The sequence below is a fragment of the Aotus nancymaae genome, unplaced genomic scaffold, assembly GCF_030222135.1.
Source record: "Aotus nancymaae isolate 86718 unplaced genomic scaffold, 86718_ANA_hifiasm-v0.15.2.pri h1tg000001l, whole genome shotgun sequence".
In the NCBI taxonomy this organism is placed as follows: Eukaryota; Metazoa; Chordata; class Mammalia; order Primates; family Aotidae; genus Aotus; species Aotus nancymaae.
This window is the reverse complement of record NW_026988412.1, coordinates 12437910-12460437: the sequence shown is the minus strand read 5'-3', so window position 1 is coordinate 12460437 and position 22528 is coordinate 12437910. Positions and strand designations below refer to the sequence as shown.

Below are 22528 nucleotides of genomic sequence, written 5' to 3'. Positions count from 1 at the left end.
TCATAATCACCTTTGCCCATGTGGTTTTTTTCTTTTTGGTTGGATTTGAATTACTGTCTGGAGTCACTTGCTTTCAGTCTGAAGAACTTCCTTTAGTAATTCTTGTAAGTTGGATCTTCTATTAACAGATTCTCTCAGTTTGGGTTTATCCTGAAATGTCTTTATTTTGCCTTCATTTTTGAAGGCTACTTTTGCCAACATAAGATTATTGATTGACATTTTAAAAATATATCTGCATTTTGAATATGTCATCCCACTGCCTTTTGGCTTCCATTGTTTCTGCTCAAAAGAAAGCTGTTCACCTTCTTGGGGTTCACTTGTATGTGATCAATTGTTTGGCTCTTGCTGCTTTTAAGATTTTCTGTCTCTTAACATTTTTACTATAATACATCTAATAACAGATCTCTTTGCCTTTATTCAATTGGATATCATTAAGTTTCCAGAGGTATGATTAACGTTTTTCACCAAATTTGGGGAAGTTTTCAGCCAATATTTATTGAAATCTTTTTTCTGTTCCTTTTGCTCTCCTCTCTTTCTAGCACTCATATTGTGTGTATGTTGGTGTACTCAATGGTATCCTGCATGTTTCAGAGGTCTTATTCATTTGTCTTCATTTTTTTCCTCTGGGTTTTTTTGTTGTTGTTGTTTGTATGTATTTTGTATTGTATAAATTCCCCTTATCCATCTTAAGGTTTTCTAATTTTTTGGTCTTCCAGTTTAAATCTGCTATTGAGCCCCTCTAGTAAGTTTTTGTTTCTGTTATTACACTTTTCTATTTCAGAATTCCCATTTGGTTCTTTTTTTTGTAATTTCTATCTCTTTATAAGTATTTTCTATTTGATAAGACATTGTCATCATACCTCCTTTTACTTTAACATGATTTCCTTTAGTTCTTTATACATATTTGTAATAGCTACGTTGCAGTATTTACTAAGTCCAACATCTTGGTCCTTCTCATAAGTAATATCTGTTGTCTGACTTTTTTCTTATGTAGATTTACATTTTTCTGTTTCTTTACATGACCCATATTTTTGGCTTAAAACTGAACATTTAAAATAAATTGCAGCAACTCTGAAGACTAATCATTGCTCCCTGCCCCCAACAGAGGATTGTCTTTGTTGTGTTTGCTTATTTTTTAATTGACTTACCTCACAGTGTAAAACCTCTAAGGTTGCCCCTTAGAGGGTGCAGACTTCAGCATGTCATTGAAATGACAGTGAATTTAGAAAGCTTCTATATGACGGTGCCTTTCCCAACTCACTCTGTAAAGCTATCTTCCTCTGTTGGTATCATTCCCAACTGTGAGTCTCCACTACTTGCTGCCTGATTGCTGTATTGGTTTGGACAATGCCCTGGGGCATAAATTGCTTCACAACCTGATCCAATTAAATTCATGATCTTGGTAGGTTTAGTTTTTGAGGCCAGTCTTTGAGATTTATCCTGATCTTAAGAGGATTCTACATAGCTGTCAATTTCCCTGGTTCTCTCTGGCTAAGCCACCTACCTAAAGTTTAGTTTGTTGCTTTTATGGAGCTACCAATCTCCTTTAAATTGTTAACCACCATAATCTCCACTGTTTTCAAGAGCACCTTTTAATCTAGAACTTCCCTACTCTTTGTACCAAATAAAATAAGTTCTCTTGGGGAATGCTCTGGAGCTCTCTCTCCCGCTGGGCAAAGACAATGAATCACTGCTTCTGAGCTAGGGAAAGGATGGTGGCTCAATACCTTCTGGTTTTCTTGGCTTTCCTCTTCTACCATGGAACCTCTATCCTGCTAGTGAGCTGGAGTAAGGGTAATAGGGGACCCAGTATTCCCAGCATGCCATGCCTGGTATAGAGTCTGTACCCTAAGAGTGGGTATTCATACCAGCATGCCTTGTCTGATATAGAGTCTCTACTCTAAGAGTGGGTGTTCATTGGAGGAAGCAAACTCTCAACCTCTCAGCCACACTTGCACAGAATTTAGCCTCTGCAAAACAGAACTGAGAGTGATAAGAAAAGATGGTAGCTTGCCCCTCTCAAGGAAATACCATAATCCTTGCCTGAAGCAGGGAACAGAAAGCCCCATCTTCTTGGCCACCTGCTCAAAGTAGAATGTTTTTACTTGCTGAACTGGGAGGTGAAGGGAGAGAGTAGGTCATGGCTCAATGCCACAGACTCTCACTGTTCTTTTTTGATATTTAGTTTATTTTATTAAATAAATGTTTCTTCATTTGCTATATGCCCTTAAGACCATGTCCAAATAAAAAGTTATATTTTTATAACTTTTACCAATTATGATTTTTTTTCTACTGTGAAGATGATCTCTGAAGTTCTTTATGCCACCAGCAGAAAAATGATCTACCTTCCATAGATTCCTAAGCAGCTCCTATATTTGAATACCACATAATGTTTAAAGTAAGTCTCTTATTCTATAACACTCACAGTGGTTCTGTTTCCTTTCTCAAAACCTAACTGCTACAATGTAGGCAGAAACTTATTCTTAAATGCCAGTATCCTTGGAAGTTTGTATTCTCCCTCAGAGAAGGATCTATGCCAATCTTGATCATGATGTGGAAAACCCCGCGTACATTCCACTTCAGAAAGGAACATGGCCCTCTCGTTAGCTCCAGCGCTCTAGGTTTCCTTTGCCTTCTTTCTCCCTGAGCTAATCTTATCCCTAAGCTTCCTGCCCTTGTAGAGCAACTAACGCCTGAAAGCATCCTCTTCCTCCTCATTCTCATCCTTTTTTTCCCAAGGACTAACCCAGCTGTGTAGTGGAATGTGTCATGTTACATGGGCTCCCTCACTCTGAAAACAAAAGTCTGTTTATGAATGGGTGGTGAATTTGCAGTCTTAAGTTGGTTTTAGATTCGCCCATCCGTTTGTTTAATATTCTAAAGAGCTAGAGCACACGAAGGGTCTGCACCACATTTTTCAAAGTGCTGAGATAGTCTGTGTCCTTGTGGTAAGGACAGTCACATGCACTCTTCATCCTGCATCCCTCAAGGGGTCAAAGGACTTATACTGTCTCTTACCTTTTTCTACAATTATGCTTAATCTATTAAATATTTCTCTCAGCTCCTATATACACTCAGTATTCCTTTATTGCTAAATAAGCAACTCCTCTATTAGTAACCAAAGCCTTCACCTTCTCTGTCCTCTTCCCTACCACTACACTTCTTTAATAAGTCCTCTCAGCTCCCTGTCCCATTGCCTTCACATTCTGTCTCTCCTTAAATCCCTGTAGTTTGACAAAATTGCAGGAATAACGGGCTGATAAAATTACTCCCTCAAGTTTTCTTGTGAGAGTCCACATAGACAATGGTCTTGTTGAACTTCAGTGTCTCAACTTTGTATCACTCTTTTGTCTCCCACTTCTTCCTCCCTCTCCCGCTTGCTCTCTCCTTAGAGGACCTTCATTCTGCCCCTTCTCCCTAAGTATTGATACATTATATTCTTCTTTTTTTTTTTGACGGAGTCTTGCTCTGTCACCCAGACTGGCATGCAGTGACGCAATCCCAGCTGACTGCAACCTCCGCCTCCCAGGTTCAAACAATTTTCCCTGCCTCAGCCTCCTGATTAGCTGGGATTACAGGCACCTGGCACCATGCCTGGCTAATTTTTATATTTTTTGGTAGAGATGGGGTTTCACTGTTGACCAGGCTGGTCTTGAACTCCTGATCTCAGGTGATCTACTCATCTCAGCCTCCCAGAGTGTTAAGATTACAGGTGTGAGCCACTGCGCCTGGCCAATACATTATATTCTTATCAATATATCCTAGGTTAGTGTATATCTTTGGTCTCATGTCTTTTTTCATGAGACTCTCAGTCCTTTTGCTAGAGTCTGCACAAATCCAGCAAAGAAGCCATATATATCCTCAGTCATTATATATACACATGTATATATTCTCTTTCTCTTTTTTCTCAAATATGTCGGTAAAAGCAGCATTATTCATTCTAAAACTTTAATCTATCATCTCTATTCAGAATATTTAACAAAAACCATAACATTTAATGAGTTTTTGTGTTGTGGCAGTTAACCTGCATATATTATCTCACCTAATTTTCAAAAACAACCTTAACTAGCTCCACTTTACACTGGAGACATTTGAGGCCTCAAAAAATTAAGTGACTTTCACAAGGTCACACCATCAGCAAAGGAAAGTCTGACCCCTGAGCAAGTCGTCTTCATTGTTATCAGCCTCCCAGCAACACCAGGCTCTAGTTCAGCCTCCTCAGGAACCACTCCTGATCACCCAGTGTGATGTGGTCCCTTCATTTGTATCATCCTATGACATTCACGTTTTGCTCTATATTATGAACATTTGTGTCCCCACCACACAAACACACACACACACACACACACACACACACACACACCCTATCGCACTATTTATTCTGTGGGGAAACATACTGTATTTATCGAGTTCATATCTCCTTTAATATTAGCCTAAGACAGCCAGTAAAAGAGCTACTCATTGAATGGAAGAGTAATTGTCTATAAAGGTGGGTCCTCCCTGCATATTCCAGCACCCAGTTTATTTCCAGATATGACAGAAGTGCAGGAAGTAAACAAACCCCAGGATGTCACAATATCCCAAATGACTAGACACTGTGGGCAATGTGGCTCAGGATCTGTTTATTTTTAATGCTGTGAAAGAAAAGGTATAAAAAGCCAAAGTATATTACACAAAAACAATGCTTATCTGCCGTGATAGCAAGTGCTTAACAAATGTACACTTATTAAGCAAATTTACTTACTTCATTTACTTTGATAGGATGAAGTTTTATGTTTCAAAATAACTAGCCAACAACAGATTGAGGAATCTGTTGTGACTGACTTCAATTATAAGTAAAACAATATAGTAAATGAGTCACTGTCTATCTGTTAAGGAAGACCACTACATTTCCAGATAGGTTTTACTCTGGGAAGGTATCTCATTTTTTCTCTGCCAAATAAAATTAATTGTTAAATTAAATTAAAAATGTATCTATTCATATGAGAGAAAAGTAGATATTGGTTTGGGCTGATGAATATTGTTGAAATTTTCTCCTTTGTGTTATTACTTGCTACCAGAACAAGTCACAGGAGCAAATAAATAGTTACATGTAGGCCCAGTCTGTGCAACCAACTGTGAGTTTATTTGCATCTAGGTAGACCAGCTGTGATGTACAGTGCAGGGTTGCCTCAGAGCTAATTCAAGCAGAAACTGCCCATGGATTTCAAGAGAAACACTCCACTTGATTTGGTTACATGTGAAGCTCAGAAATGAAGACGGGACCAGGAAAGGAAAAAGAGAAAACCTGCTGGCTACCATGGGTTGGACTTGAATGTCCTCACATTTTCTCTCTTTATGTACACCCACATAACTTAGCCATTCTCTAAGCCAGCCAAAGGGGTTAATTTGTGAACAGGTTAAATGAAGGTTCTGAGGTCACCCACACTGGGTTCTCTTTATTCACCCTTTTTCTTCTGTGGTACCCAAAAAAGCACTGTGTCCACAAATTCTGTCCCAAGCCTACTGCTCTTCCCTCTTTATGATTTGTACCTTATCACATTCACCTTCAACCATCACTTAAACTGTGGCCCATAGTAATTGACTGAGTCAGGGTCTTTCTTTTTTCCTGCATTCCTCACTCCTCTGGGAATTCATGCAGGCAATCACTACCCCTAACTTAGCATGTTCTGTACAGACTCATGTCTTCTCTCCAAAAAGCAGCCCTCCTTCCAAGTCCTTCTTTCTTCTTACCAACAATACTATACTGCTCCTTGCAGATAGTTTTCTTTTTCCTCTTCCTTAACTTTATATCTAATCAGTTATAAAGTTCCATCACGTCTTCCTTCATGAGACTCTGAGTCTCTTTTGCTAGAGTCTGGATAAATCCAGCAAGGAAACCAATTTTGTGTACCTGTGATGCAGAAGGATGGTGGATTTTAACTGGGCCAGGAGGTCACCTGGAATGCTGGATGGAGATTGATGTAGTCCAATGGTCAAGTGCAGAACAGAGCCAAGGAAGGGAGCCAAAGGTTTGTATTAAAACAGCATAGCAAGATCAGCCATCTGTCAGACCTACATGACTGGGGTAAGGATATAGTTAGAGGGAGGAGTAGGAATGGGGTCTGCCTTGTTCATCTTTTAATCCCCAGTGCTGAGCACATTGCTTGCTCATGGAAGGCATGCGACAAATGCCCTATATAAGTCAAGAATGAGACCTGTCATTTTCCTTTTACTCAAGACTGCGTATTAACCAGTGCTCTTCCATTTTCATTATTTTATATCATCAAGTAGTGTTTGGGACGACACACTAGACAGGAATATCCACCAGTGTTAGTTTGGGTTATCTATAGTGGTGACCTGAAATAATAAATAACTAAGGAGGCAAATAATTTTAATAATATTTTGTTGTGTTTTAAGAATTCAAATGTTAGGTATCACTATAAAATATGGCTTTTAAAAATTTCTTTAAGAATAAGAATGTAGAGATTTAAAATATTCATCTACCAGACTGATTTGCTTTTCATCTGTTTCGTGGCTTGGGATAAAACTCCCAGTGACTAAATCACACAGATTCCCAAAATTCTACTTCTCAAAAATGTAGAGGGAATGAAGATAATACATATGTAAGTTCTAAATTCCATATTATCTGATTGTTTACCATGTTTGTTTAGCCTAGTATTTCTTGTAAAATGGAAGTTAGACATAAGAGCTTAACTAAGTTCAGGTAAAATATTTCATAGGTTCGCTGTGTATTGAATATCACACATGACAGGAATGTAGAGTGGCTGCTTGTTCCAACATCTGTGATATAATTTGATCACCTGGTTAAGGTAACAACCCCAAGTTTGTGATTAGGAAGTAAGCTACGGGATAATACTTTAGCAACTTGCACACACTCTATTCCTCATTAACTCTTCACCTAATGGTTTGAGTTTCTGTTGAGAACCTTTGCTTGAATCAATTATGTTACTAAAGCTTGTAAAATAAAGTTTGCATTTGTGATTACTCTCTTTAATGATCAGTTTCTAATTTTTTTACAATCTTAAATATGGTTTTTAGAATTAATTTAAAGGGTTGAAAATTCACAATTTTATCATAGTATATGTGTAGCAGGAGAATGCTAATCTCGGATTTTCTTCTGTGTTTTCAGCAAAATGGGAAGCCACATTTTTATGATAAGCTCATTGTTGAATCCTTTGAGGAAGCACCCCTTCATGTTATGGTTTTCACTTACATGGGATATGGAATTGGAACCCTGTTTGGCTATCTCAGAGATTTTTTGAGAAACTGGGGAATAGAAAAATGCAACGCAGCTGTGGAACGAAAAGAACAAAAAGTACGTATGTGCCTGTCCCTGGATCTTTGTTAATGCCCACTCCTCTTTAAAGTGTTCTCAGAAGTGGTGATGCAGGTGTAGATCCTAGAAAGCATGAGGTGCTCATCTCTACCTCCTAAACCCCATCCCCCATGTGTTTATGGACCTGTTTTTACAAACGTCTCATGGGCAACTACTATTTGCCAGATACTGAACTAAGGCTTTTCCCATAGCTTATAATATTTAATTTTTGTAACAACCCCATGAGATAGATATTAAAATAAAATTTTAAAGATAAAAACATCAAAATATAAGAGCAAGGGCTCCTGGGTGGGACTCTACTTAGGTCTTGTGGTTGTAAGTTGAGTATTATTTATGCTCTATTCTGAAAAGGAAAGTGCATTTGAGTGAACTGAGACTTTTATTTCATCTAAGTCTGATTTCTCACCTTTGACATTATTAATATTTTGAACCAATTCTTTGGTGCATTGTAAGAATTTGAACAGCATCTGAAAAATAAAGCATTAAATCACCAAAGCTAAGGACCCTCATGGAGTCCATTGCACCCTCCACCACCTCCACTGGAACAGGCCCTGGTATTCATGGCTGAGAGACCCATAGACGGTTGACATCACAGGACTCTGTGGAGTCAATTCCCAGTACCAGCCTGGAGCCAGGTAGAATCAGTGAGTGGCTATACCCAGAAAAGAGACAACAATCACTGCAGTTCAGCTCACAGGAAGCCACATTCATAGGAAAAGGGGAAGAGTACTACATCAGGGGAACACCCTGTGGGACAAAAGAATCTGAACGCCAGCTTCACCCTAGACCTTCCCTCTGACAGAGCCTATCCAAATGAGAAGGAACCAGAAAAGTAACCCTAGTAATATGACAAAACAAGGCTGTTCAACACCCCACAAAAAATCACACTAGTTCACCAGCAATGGATCCAAACCAAGAAGAAATCCCTGATTTACCTGAAAAAGAATTCAGAAGGTTAGTTATTAAACTAATCAGGGAGAGACCAGAGAAAGGCAAAGCCCAGTGCAAGGAAATCTAAAAAATGATACAAGAAGTGAAAGTAGAAATATTCCAGGAAATAGATGGCTTAAACAAAAAACAATCAAAAATTCAGAAAATTTTGGACAAACTTAGAAATGCTCCGGAAAGTCTCAGCAATCCGCTGTTAGTCTGATGGGCTTCCCTTTGTGGGTAACCCGACCTTTCTCTTTGGCTGCCCTTAGCATTTTTTCCTTAATTTCAATCTTGGTGAATTTGATGATTATGTGTCTTGGGGGTTTCTTCAGATCTGTCTGCAGAAACCCTACAAGCCAGAAGTGAGTGGGGGCCAATATTCAACATTCTTAAAGAAAAGAATTTTCAACCCAGAATTTCATATCCAGCCAAACTAAGCTTCATAAATGACAGAGAAATAAAATCCTTTACAGACAAGCAAATGCTGAGAAAGTTTGTCACCACCAGGCCTGTCTTAAAAGAGCTCCTGAAGGAAGCACTAAATATGGAAAAGAAAAACTGGTAACAGTCACTACAAAAACATACCAAATTGTAAAGGCCATCAACACCATGAAGAAACTGCATCAACTAACAAACGGGCAAAATAACCAGCTAGCATCATAATGACAGGACCAGATTCACACATGACAATATTAACCTTAAATGTAAATGGGCTAAATGCCCCAATTAAAAGACACAGACTGGCAAACTGGATAAAAAGTCAAGCACACCATCAGTGTACTGGTGTACTGTATTCAAGAGATCCATCTCACGTGCAAAGACACACACAGAACATCTTTGTGCTGTTCTCTGTATTTCCTGAATTTGAATGTTGGCCTGTCTTGACAGGTTGGGGAAGTTCTCCTGGATAACATCCTAAAGAGTGTTTTCCAACTTGGTGCCATTCTCCCAATCACTTTCAGGTACACCAATCAAACGTAGATTTGGTCTTTTCACATAGTCCCATATTTCTGGAAGGCTTTGTTCATGGAGGAATATTTACCAAGCAAATGGAAAGCAAAAAAACAAAAAACAAAAAAAACAGGGGTTGCAATCCTAGTCTGATAAAACAGACTTTAAAACAACAAAGATCAAAAAAGACAAAGAAGAGCATTACATAATGGTAAAGGGATCAATGCAACAAGAAGAGCTAACTATCCTAAATATATATGCACCCAATACAGGAGCACCCAGATACATAAAGCAAGTTCTTAGAGACCTATAAAGAGATTTAGATTCCCACACAATAATAGTGGGAGACTTTAACACCCCACTGTCAATATTAGACAGATCAACAAAGCAAAAATTAACAAGGATATTCAGGACTTGAACTCAGTTCTGGAATAAGTGGATCTAATAGACATCTACAGAACTCTTCACCCCAAATAGACAGAATATACATTCTTCTCAGCACCACATTACACTTATTCAAAAATTGACCACATAATTGGAAGTAAAACATTCCTCAGCAAATGCAAAAGAACAGAAATCATAACAAACAGTCTCTCAGACTACAGTGCAATCAAATTAGAACTCGGGATTAAGAAACTCACTCAAAACCGCACAACTACATGAAAACTGAACAACCTGCTCCTGAATGACTACTGAGTAAATAATGAAATTAAGGCAGAAATAAATAAGTTCTTTGAAACCACTGAGAACAAATACACGATGTACCAGTATCTCTAGGACACAGCCAAAGCAGTGTTTAGAGGGAAATTTATTGCACCAAATGCCCACAAAAGAAAGCAAGAAAGATCTAAAATCAACACCGTAATATCACAATTAAAAGAACTAGAGAAGCAAAAGCAAACAAATTCAAAAGCTAGAAGACAATAATTAATTTTTTTTAAAAAAGAATTTTAACAGCATCCTCTGATTAGATCAGCCGTTATCGCTCACATTCACACCTGTGACAATTCAAATGTCTCCAGACATTGTCAAATGTCTCATGGGGCACAAAATCACCCACAGTGTACAATCACTGATCTAAGTACTTTAGATAGCCTACATTTTCTCTTTTTTGCACAGTACTAGAGGACAGCCTAGAAAATATTCAGATGTCTGTAAAGATCCTGCATTGTGTTTTCTAAGTCCATCCAAGGAATTTATCATGTCATGAATCTCTTTTTTCTGAAAGTTAGTTTGGAATATTATATGGGCATGCATCATTCCATGTGATGGAGACTTGAACACATCTAAACAAAGAACACAGGTGAGATACAAACTTCAATGAATTGAGAAAATCCTATAACTTAGCAACTAGTACCCATGGTAAGAAAAACACTTATTACAGGACATATTCATGAACAAACTATGTGGAATTATTTGGAACTATACTAAGTCAAGTGTATCATCTTCAGAAAAAAAAATCAGACCCAGCTTTATTATTATAATCCCTCCAACCTTTAGCAAGCATTTGAGCATTTGCTCTATAGCAGATAATGGGTGCTAATATTCATAGATGAAAAGACAGTGTCTACCATTAGAGATTTTGAAGTGTCGTGTCCAGACAGACTCACAAGCAAATAATATACTAAAAATGATGAAGGGGAAGAGGGTGATATGGGTGACAGGGACTGCAACTCCCTTAGGGAGTCAAGAAACACTGATGCTGAGGCTTGAATGGTGAGCAGGAGTTTGCCAAGTTAGCAAGGATGCAATGGAGAACATTCTCAAAAGAGGGCACTGCTTGTCCCAAGCCATGTGTTAATTCATTAATCAAGTCGGATTATTTTTGAGCATGTATTTTGTGCCAGGCACTGTGCTATAACCTAGGGCTACAAGAATAACCAAAACAGACACAATTCCTGCCCTCAGAAAGCTAAACATAAAAAAGCAATAGAATTTGCTAAGAGACAAAGTAGAGGTAAGCACAGGACACCATGAGAGCAAAGACAAATGTCTAATCTGATTTGGTGTTTAATGAAAACTTCTGGGTGAAAGATAAAGTTAAATTGAGATCTAGAAGCTGATGAGTAAATAGTAAGGCAAAAGGTGAATCAAGAAGGGAAAGGGAGTCTCTAAGAAGAGAGAATATGATACAAGATGGTCCAGAGGTTAGAGAAAGCATTGTGTATTCAAGGAACCATGGAATTCCAGTGACCTAGTGTTATGAATGAGAGTGGGAGTATGTGGGGAGAAAGACTGCTTGAGAGGCAAAAAGGGGCCAGACTATAATGGGTTTTTTATAAGCCATGGACATGTATTGTAAGAACAATGGAACAACAGGAAAGCATTGAAAGACTTCAGGCAAAGGAATGCATATTTGTAGACAGAAGGATCATTCTGTCTACCCTATGAGAAAGGGATTGCAGAAAGAAAACAGGAGAGCTCAAAAAAGAAATGAGGCTGATGCAGATATACAGGTTTAAAAAAATCTAAATGAGACAGTTGGCCTGGGACCAAGGTAGTGACAATAGGAATGGCGACAAGAGAAAAGGCCAGGAGATGTTTAAGAGGTGGAGTTACAGATGGTTGATTTGACTTAAGGAAATAGGGAGATTGACAAATAAAGACCATATCCAGGTTTATGACAGAAGGTGGTGTCATTCATTGAGATGGGGAATAGAGGAGCAAGATCCAGTTGGAAGGAGAAAGTGGTCAACTCATTTTTTAACAAGTTGAGTTTAAAGAACCGGCAGCTAAACTTCAAGGTCTGGACCTCCGGAAAAAGTCTCAGTGGGGTATTGTAGCATACTCAGTTTATCTTCAGCATATCAACAGTAATCAAAGCCAGGGAAGTAGAGAAGAACTCCCATGGAAAGTCCATAGAGAAAAAGAGAAAGGATGAAAAGAAAGTGAAGAACTTCAGAGAATTTAATAGATTTCAGAGACAGAGTCCCAATTCAAGGCTAAAAGCAAGGGACAAGAAAAACAGTTAATAGTAGTTTAGAAAAAGATTATTTGTGCTTGAACTAGGAAAGAGGCAGATGGAAGGAAAAGAAAATTAATTGTAGAGCATATTTAGACAAGACATCAACAAGTCTTGGTGGCTGAGTGTACAGAAGATAAGATGGAAGGAGGAAAATAGGGGAATCTCAAATTCTAGTTTGGGCAGATACATCAGATGTTACATTTGGATAGTAACATCACATCCATCACAATGAAATGGTTCTGTTGGCAAAATGATGGCCACAGGCAGCTTTGAGGACATAAAGATTCTTGAATGATAAAGGATAAAGAAACAGTTAAATCAAACAAGAGGCAATTCAGCATGCTTCCAGAGATGCAGGTTTCCCTGGTCCTAGTAGAGCTGATAATGAAACTGAGAAAAAGGAACTCGAAGGGGAATTCTCCTTGGGCATTCTCACAGTGATCTCCATGGCCCCTCGCCACACCATCTGCACTGTTTTAGAGGCTCATATGACCAACCTGCCTGCTCACCAGGTACAAGCAACTAATTCATAATAAATCAGCACATTTCAGAGCACTGAGACAAAGGCTCAATCCAATGATTGAGGTGTGGCATTTCTTGGAAGGCTTATGCTTCAGTTCTACAATCTATTTTCTAATCTTTCAATATAGTTGCTCTATTAACCCAGCAGGTCTAGTCTTCTTGGTTATTCTAAAGCAACTTCTTACATTTTATCAGAAAAAGAAAAAATACCCATGATAAGCTGTTTCCTAGGAAGCCTACTCTGAGATGGTAGCCTGAATGCAGGAAGGTTATTGGGTTGTGCTCCTGGGATCATCACCTGTGAGGCAGAGAAGGTAACAGCATGGCTCAGGAGTGGGGCAGTTGGAGAGGGAAGAGGGGATGGAGTGAATTGAGATGACGCAGACCCAGCAAAGGCCTCAACAAATCCCACAAGGAGCTCTGGAGATGGGAGGGCTTGTCAAGAGTCATCTGAGCTGAAGGAAGGTGGCTAGATCTTTTGATTCCTACATTGATAGAAGCTGCCACCAGGGATCTTAGTTGAGGAAGATCCCTTCAGACTCAGGCAATCCTCATAGAGTTGTAAGCCTCCAATGTTCCTAACAACTAGGGGAATAGATGCCTCAGTCCTGAACGATGGGCTATGGACATCAAATGTCAGCCCTACACTTCAACACTTGCCACTGTTGCTATAAGAACTGCTCAAACAGCACCACAGGACAAAGGCATTGAATTAAATAAATTAATAATTTACCTTTCTTTACAAAATAAATGGTTTCCATCCTATCTGATCTCTGTGTGGTCCAGAACATCAGACTCATTTTACCATGATCCTCAGGTGATACAGCTACACGTTAAAGTTTGAGAAGCACTGCTATTCTAGAGGTTCTCAATTTGAAATTCAGCTATCACCTGCATTCAGGTGCAGGCAGCACCATCCCTTGAAACCTCCAGGTGTCTATCCCCTTTCACATGTACAACTATCCTACTATCCCTTGCAGGAAAGATGGTCTCAGTCCATCTGTACTTTATTGTGGTAGACCTTGGCAGTTAACTATTACAGATGAGCAGCTGATAATACCAGATCAATGCTTTACAACCTTGGCTGGACATTGGAATGAGCTGTTCTGCCCCACACATTTGTCATTACTAGCTTTCTCTCTGTAGTACTTCCTCCAATGTCTCTTTTACCACCCCCACAACTCCACCCTTGGAGCCCACAATCCCTTGATTTTAAGATCTTTTCATTCTCCTGCCCTCTCCCAGGTTCTCTTTTCCTTCCTTCTAACCAGCTTAAATTCCATGGGCTTCGAAATGGCCTCATCTTGATACTCACGCCCATGCTGATTGGTTGTCCTTCAAATTCAGGACCACTAGCCTTGAGATAGCCCTTGGTGCTGCCTGCCAATCACACTGTCACTTAGGACCTCCAGTCGCTGACTGTTCTAGCTGGCAACTTCGTACTTTCCTCTTTCCCATCAAACCAGCAACACTTCTTGTACTTCCTGACTTTCAGCTAATAATCTTGCATCTATCAACTACAGAAAAAGAATTAAGGTTAGTTTTATTTAGCAGTCTTCCTGGGGACCATAAACTGAGGCCTAGAGCCTCAGAGTAGCCCTTCAGAGAGGTTCTATCAGACTGCTCCAATGCAGCATTTCAGTTCAGAGTTTATATACAGTGGTAAAGATTCAGTATATGCAAAGTCACATCTAAGTTTGGGTGCAAGAGAACATCTGATTATAGTTTACAGAAGCATAATGGCTAATCCCATCAGACATTACCTTATATGTAGGAAAAGACAAGTACTAAATGTATTTATTTATGTATTTATTTGGGGATTGCCCCATTTTATTTATTTTTTGAATTTATATATATATTTTTTATTGCATTTTCAGTTTTGGGGTACATGTGAAGAACATGCAAGATTGTTGCATAGGTACACACGTGGCAGTGTGATTTGCTGCCTTCCTCCCCATCACCTATATCTGGCATTTCTCCCCAATCTCTCTCTCCCCAACTCCCCACCCCCCGCTGTCCCTCCCCTATTTCCCCCCGACAGACCCCAGTGTGTGATGCTCCCCTCCCTGTGTCCATGTGTTCTCATTGTTCAACACCCACCTATGAGTGAGAACATGCAGTGTTTGATTTTCTGTTCTTATGTCAGTTTGCTGAGAATGATGGTTTTAAGGGGTAAAATTGCAGTTTTGTTTTGTAGATATATTGTGCAGTGGTGAAGTATGGGCTTTTTGTATAATCATCACCTGAATAACGTACATTGTACCCATTAAGTAATTTCTCATTCCTCGACCTCCTCCCACCCTCCCCGCTTTCGACTCTCCAGTGTCTCTCATTTTACTCTCTACATCCGTGTGCATGCATTATTTAGCTCTCACTTAGAAGAACAGGTGGTATTTGATTTTCTGTGTCTGAGTTGTTTCACTTAATATAGCAGCCTACAATTCCATCCCTGTTGCTGCAAAAGACATGATTTCAATCTTTTTTATGTCTGAATAGTATTCTATTGTGTGTGTGCGCACACAGTCTTGCTCTGTTGCCCAGGCTGGAGTGCAATAGTGCAATCTCACCTCACTGCCTCTGCCTCCCAGGCTCAAGCAATTCTGCCTCAGCCTCCCAAGCAGCTGGCATTACAGGCACCCACCACCATGCCTGGCTAATTTTTGTATTTTTAATAGAGATGGGGTTTCACCATGTCAGCCAGGCTGTGCTCAAAGTCCTGACCCCATGAGCCGCCTACCCAAAATGCTGGGATTACAGGCATGAGCCACCATACCCGGCTCTACACACCACAGTTTCTTTAGCCAATCATTAGTTGATGGACTGTTGGGTTGATTTCACATCTCTGCTGTTGTCTGTCAATAGTGCTACAATAAATATATATCTTTCTGATATAATAAATCCCCAGCAGTGGGATTGCTGGATCAAATGGTAATTCTATTTTTAGTTCTTTGAGAAATCTCCATGCTGTTTTCCATGAAAGTTGTACTAATTTACATTCCCACCAACAGTGTATAAGCATCCCTTTTTTCTCCACAACCTTGCCAACATCTGTTATTGATTTAGCTTTTTAATAACAGACATTCTGAAGTAATTTATCTTTTGAGGAATACAGTGACTCGGGGAAGAGACATGGGGGGCCATACGCTGTATCCTGTTTTGTCTTCGAAGCATCTTTCTAGAAAGCTGCACATTGTCACAGAGTCAGGGGCCTTGTGAAATGATGCAGGCAAGCAGAAATAAGGAAAAAATAGCTTCTAACATTTGTTACTTTGTCTCACACTTCCTATTTCATTGAGAAAATAGGAAAAGGTCAGCACATCCACCTGCTCCCTCCAACACCTACCTGGCCTTCCACCTGTCACCACAGGGGAGGTGTCTGGGTTCCTATCGAGGCCACCTGTGCTCTAGCTCACAGTCATCAGCAGTCATTCAGCCTTGATACATCCAAAACTGTGTGTTGAGGTTCCCTGACAAACCTATGCTTTTCACAATCTCCAAGTAAGTAAATGGCAACTCCACCAGTCCAGGTGCTCTGGGTAAAACCTCCGAGTCATCTTTGACTCAGATCTTTCTTTTGCACCCAAAGTCAAATCTGTGGAGCAATGCTGCCAGTTCTATGTTCAAACACTGTGTATTTATTATCAGACTACTTCTCACCATCCCTGTTGCTACAAGCTATGTCCAGACCACCATCTCCTCTTACCTCAGATGACCCTCCTTCCACCCTCGAACCCAACAGTCTCTTCTCAACTAACAAGAAATGTGATGGTTAAAATCCTAAGTCAGGTCACAGCACACGTCTGGCCAGAACCCTTTACAATCTTCCCATCTCCCTCCAAGTAGAGCTGCCAGAGGCTCTGCAGAACACAGACTCGCTATGTCTCTAACTTCATCCCTTTTCTTCCTCTTCACTCCCAAGCACTGCTTCAGACACTAGGACCTCCTTGCTATTCCTCAGGCACCAGCCACCCATGCCTGCCTCAAGTAATTTCCACTTGCATAGTCCTCTGCCTGGAATGGCCCTCCTTCAGGTATCCACATGGCTCACTCTTTGACTCAGCTATCACCAAGAAACCAATAGCTTTAAATGCAGCCAGAATCACTGGCCAGCAAAATCCCCCAACTCCCCAACCAGGCTTGGATCTAAATATCTTCTGGTTAAAAAGCAAGAAGGGGTGAAAGTTGTCCACAATTGTATCTGGCAGAGCATGTGTCATAGGCTGAGAAGGCAACCCCAAAATACCAAAGGTCAGGAAATATTTTGCTAAATAAGATCATTGGTAAAATCAGATCACAGTCTTCCGCAGTGAATATTCAATAGAGACCAACATCTATTTGTAGATATATATATATATATGTATAAAATACATTTTTTATTTGTATAATATAACCACATACATATTTACACACATACATATCACTTGCACAAAGCCAACCAGTGAAAGGGTGGGTTAAGACAAGCCCTAATGAATTTATTCTAGGATAATTCCTAGAAGTGGCTTTCTGAGTCCAAGGCATGCACATTTTAACTTCTGAGACATACTGCCAAATTGCCTTTCAAAAATACTTGCCTAGACCAACTCCAGTAAACAGTTATCTAATAATGCATGCCTCCTTGCCAACACATTGCAGGTTGATTATTATCAACATTTAAAATTGTTTTACTAATCTGATGGGTGAACATTATTTATTTTTGTCTTAATTTGCATTTTCCTGATTAATAGTAGGACTGCACTTCTTGAAATATACTTTTTAGTTATTTACACTTAACTCTTCTCAAACTGGCGGTTCCCACCCTTTGCTCATAATTTTATTAAACTTTTTGAAAACTGATTTAGAGGAATTCTTTTTCTGTGCTCTTATATCAATAATTTTTCCACTAAATGTGTTTAAAATATTTCTCCAATTCTGTTTCTTGGCTCTTAACTCTATTTACATTCTATTTAGCCACACATAAATGCTTAAGTCATATATAGCAAACATTTATGTTTTCATTGTTGTTATTAGTTTTGATGTTAGTGTTCTTTTTTATCTCTTTGGGGAGGGGTGTTAGTCATGTTTATAAAATTTTGCTATAATTTCATTCAGAACTTTTGTGATTTGGGGTGTTTATTTTAATCATCTAGTCCATAAATCTATCCATCCATCTAGTTTATTTCTATTTGCTGTGTGAGGTAAAAAACAATTTTTTATTTTTATTTTTATTTTTTGAGACAGATCTCACTCTGTCTCCCAAGCTAGAGTGCAGTGGCATGGTCTCGGCTCACTGCAAACCTTCGCCTCCTGAGTTCAAGTGATTCTAGTGCCTCAGCCACCAGAGTAGCTGGGATTACAGCCATATCCAGTTAATTTTTGTAGTTTTAGTAAAGACAGGGTTTCTCCACGTTGCTAAGGCTGGTTTCCAACTCCTGGCCTCAAGTGATCTGCCTGCCTGGGCCTCCCAAAGGGCTGGGATTACAGGCATGAGTCACCACACCTGGCCAATTTTTTAAAAGGTATTTCTAATAATTTCCCCAATATCATTAATTAAATGGTTTTCTTTTTTCTTTCCTTTTTTTTTAGAGAGTCTTGCTCTGTTGCCCAGGTTGGAGACTACAGTGGCGCAATCTTGGCTCACTGCAACTCTGCCTCCTGGGCTCGAGCAATTCTCCTGCCTCAGCCCTCCAAGTAGCTGGGATTACAGGCATGAGCCACCACGCCTGGACAATTTTTAAAAAGATATTTCTAACAATTTCCCCAATATCATTAATTAGACAGCTTTTTTTTTAAGACGGAGTCTTGCTCTGTCGCCCAGGCTAGAGTATAGTGACACAGTCTTGGCTCCTGGGTTTGAATGATTCTCTTACCTTAACCCCCCAAGTAGCTGGCATTACAGGCATGTGCCACCACACCTAGCTAATTTTTGTATTTTAGTGCAGATGAGGTTTCACCATCTTGGCCATGCTAGTCTCAAACTCCTGGCCTCAAGTGATCTGCCTGCCTCAGCCTCCCGAAGTGCTGGGATTATAGATGTGAGCCACCAAACCTGGCTAATTAGTTCATTTTTAACTCACTTATATGAAATGTTTATCTATTTTTTCTATTATTTGGGTAACTCTACAAGTTTTTAGATAATTCTGTATGGTTTTCTTTCTGTGTATACTTTAGAATTAGCTTTAGAGGTATAGAATTTGGAAAAAACTGTCCATTTTAATTAAATCTATAGGTTACCTCTGAAAAATGTGATGTCTTCATAACAGTCTTCCTGTTTAGAAATCGCTCTCCATTTTATATGTATTTCTTATGTTCTTTAGTAACATTTTATAATTTTCTTTATAAAAGTCTTACCATTTTCTCTTACTGGGCACAATCTTTTAATCAGGACATAATTTGAATGCTATCTTTTTCTCATAGGTATTAGCTATTGATAGCATACAGCAAAGCAATGGATATTTTCATGTTTTATCCTCAAATGCTGCCACTTCAATAAATTCCCACCTTCACAGCTTTTCTGATAGTTACACTGGAGTTTCTTGGAATTTTTCATGGGCAATATGAAAAACTGTATATATTATCTTTTGGGTTTGTTATTGTCTATTTGGGTTTGTTGTTTTTAGATTACACACATAAGTGAGATCATATGGTATTTGTCTTTCTGTGTCTGGCTTATTTCCCTTACTATAAAGTCTTCCAGGTGCATCCGTGTTGTTGCAAATGCCCTTCTTTTTTAAGCCTGAATGGCATTCCATTGTGTATATATACCACATTTCTTTATCCATTCATCTATGATGGACACTTGGGTTGTTTACATAGCTTGTCTATTGTGAGTTATGCTGCAATAAACACAAGAGTGCAAATATCTCTTGGAGATAGTTGATGTCATTTACTTTGGATATATACTAAGAAGTGGGATTGCTAGATCATATGGTAGTTCTATTTTTTTTGAAACCTCCGTATTACAATTTAAATTATTACAATAAACTTATTGTGTTATTTAACTCCTCTAGGCTTTTTTCTCTAGTGAATTTTTAAAAAATAAATGTTAATGCCTTTCACTGTGATTGTAAATTTGTTAGAGTTTTCTTTTTTTCCTAAAATATTTCTGTGTAACTATCAGATACATAAAAGTCCTTGGCTCTAATAGTTCTTGGTGGATTTTTCCTTTTATTATGCTTTTTACCTTATATTCTAGTTTACCTTCTATTAATATTGATATACCTGTTTTTCTTCAATAGCCATTTCTTTATCTTCAGCATTTCCAGAAAATGTATGTCTCTTACAAGCAGCAAATAGATTGATTTTAAACAAATACAGAAGTTGTATTTTAATAATATATTCTATTAACACTTATTTAAACCATATGAAATTGCTGTTTTTAATAGGTTAAAAATAGTCAAACATAGGCAATTCCATATGGTTAAACCTATTATAATACTGTAATTACTCACATGTTTAAACTGATTCCTGTCATATTTATGTTTTACATTTATATCTTCTTTTATTTTTTTATTTAAAATACTTCTCTTTTTATACTTAGTAAAGTTGTTTTTCTTGTAACATAAATATATAGTTTTTTTACTTTTTAAAAAAATTAGAGCGTTTAAAAAATTGTGTTTATACTGTACAGTATGATGCTTTGATATACACTGTGAAATAATTACAACTATCAAGCAAATAACATCCATAATTTCACAGTTACCTTTTTTCTTTCTTTCTTTTTTTGGTGAGAACATTTAGTATCTACTTTCTTAATAATTTCAAGTATACAATATATTATTAACTGTAGTCCCCATGCTGTACATTAGGTCTCCATAACTTATTCATGCTACATTATTGAAACTTTGTACCCTTTCATCAATATCCCCCATTTTTGCCATCCCCCACAGGCCCTGGCAACCACCATTCTACTCTCTGCTCCTATGATTTCAGTGTTTTTAGATTTCACACGTCAATGAGATCATATGGTATATGTCTTTCTGCGTCTGGCTTATTTCCCTTACTATAAAGTCCTCTAGGTGCATCCGTGTTGTTGCAAATGCCCTTCTTTTTTAAGCCTGAATGGCGTTCCATTGTGTATATATACCACATTTCTTTATCCATTCATCTATGATGGACACTTGGGTTGTTTACATATCTTGTCTATTGTGAGTTATGCTACAATAAACACAAGAGTGCAAATATCTCTTGGAGATAGTGATGTCGTTTACTTTGGATATATACTAAGAAGGGAGATTGCTAGATCATTTGATAATTCTAATTTTTTTTTTGAAACCTCCCTATTGTTTTTCAAAATGGCTTCATCAATTTACCTTCCCACCAACAGTGAACAAGACTTCTCTTTTCTCCGCATCCTTGCCAACACTTGTTATCTGCTGTCTTCTAAATAACAGTCATTCTCACTGATATGAGGTGATTTCTCATTGCGGTTTTCAATTGCATTTTCTTGATGATTTGTGATGCTGACCATTTTTTAATATACCTGTTATTTGTATATCTTTTTGAGAAATAGCTGTTTGGGTCTCTTGCGCATTTTTTAATCAAGTCTTTGTCTGTCTGTTTTGCTACTGAATTGTTTGGATTCCTTATATATTCTGGACAATAACACTTTGTCAGATACAGGGTTTGTAAATACTTTCTCCCATTCTGTAGGTTGCCTCTTCACTCTGTTTATTATTTCCTTTCTTGTGCAGAAGCTTTTTAGTTTGATGCATCTTCCATTTTGTTTTTGTTTTTGTTGCCTGTGTTTTGGGATCATAGCAAAAAATTCACTGCCCAGATCAATGTAAAGATTTTTCCCTATGTTTCCCTCTAATAGTGTTACAGTTTCAGGTCTTACATTTAAGTATTTAATCCATTTTGAGTGCACTTTTCTATGTAGTATGAGAAAAGAATCAAATTTCATTATTCTGTATATGTCTAACCAATTTTCCCAACACCATGTATTGAAAAGACTCTCCTTTCCCCATTGTGTGTTATTGGCTCCTTTGTCAAAGATCTATTACTGTAAATGCATGAATTTATTCCAGGGCTCTCTACTCTGTTCCATTGGCCTATCTGTCTGTTTCTATGCCAGTACCATGCCACTTGATTACTGTAGCTTTGTACTGTATTTCAAAATCAGGAAGTGCACTCTCAGTTATTACAGAAAATGCCTGTGGATGTTAAACCCGTGACTTTTTGCTAATGCTGAAAAATGTGTATTTTTGTTTTTATTTGATTGCTGACTTGAAAGAGTACAGAATTTTAAGTTCAAGCGTTAAGCAATCTGATTCTTATTCTCTTCTATGAAGTGTGAAACTTTATTTGCTTTAATCAGTACCTGATGGACTCTTTATATCTTAAAATTCAAATCTTTCCTCATCTCTAGAAATTTCTCCCTTCTCTTCCTTCTTATAGCTCACCTTCTTTCTCTCCTCCTTCTCTTCCTTTCCTCCTTAATCTCCTTCTTTCAATCTTGCCATGTCTATTAGAGAGATGTTTTTTCTTCTGAATCTGCCCTATATATATATCTCTTGACTTTCCCTTTATATTTTCTATTTGTCCTTACGCTGTCTTATAAAAAAATCAATATAATATTCTAGCTTATTAATTTGCCTTTTTGTCATGGCCATTATTTTTTGAACTGTTTATTCTTTAAGTGGGCACATTGTTCTGTTATGTTTATATAAAAATGTCATTTCGATATATATATATATTTTTTTCATGTTCACCTGTCTTGAAAGTGACTGTAGAAGTGGAACAGGATGAGTTTCCAGGGCTGGCAGATTGTCTTCTTGTTACGTGGGGTCTCCATTTCTGTACACTGAGGCATTGCTTTTCCCTCCACTTCCTGCTGCCCA

General features: G+C 38.3%; 1 protein-coding gene across 3 annotated transcripts in view; it reads left to right on the top strand.

Moving 5' to 3' along the window:
* The window catches only part of SPTLC3 (serine palmitoyltransferase long chain base subunit 3), a 157418-nt gene that overhangs the window by 35630 nt on the left and 99260 nt on the right, over positions 1 to 22528 (top strand). For all 3 annotated transcript variants that reach the window (XM_012475016.2, XM_012475012.2, XM_012475022.2), the window contains one exon: positions 7133 to 7318. In XM_012475016.2, coding sequence (XP_012330439.1) covers positions 7133 to 7318 — 186 coding nt within the window. The remainder of the gene's footprint in view (positions 1 to 7132; positions 7319 to 22528) is intronic.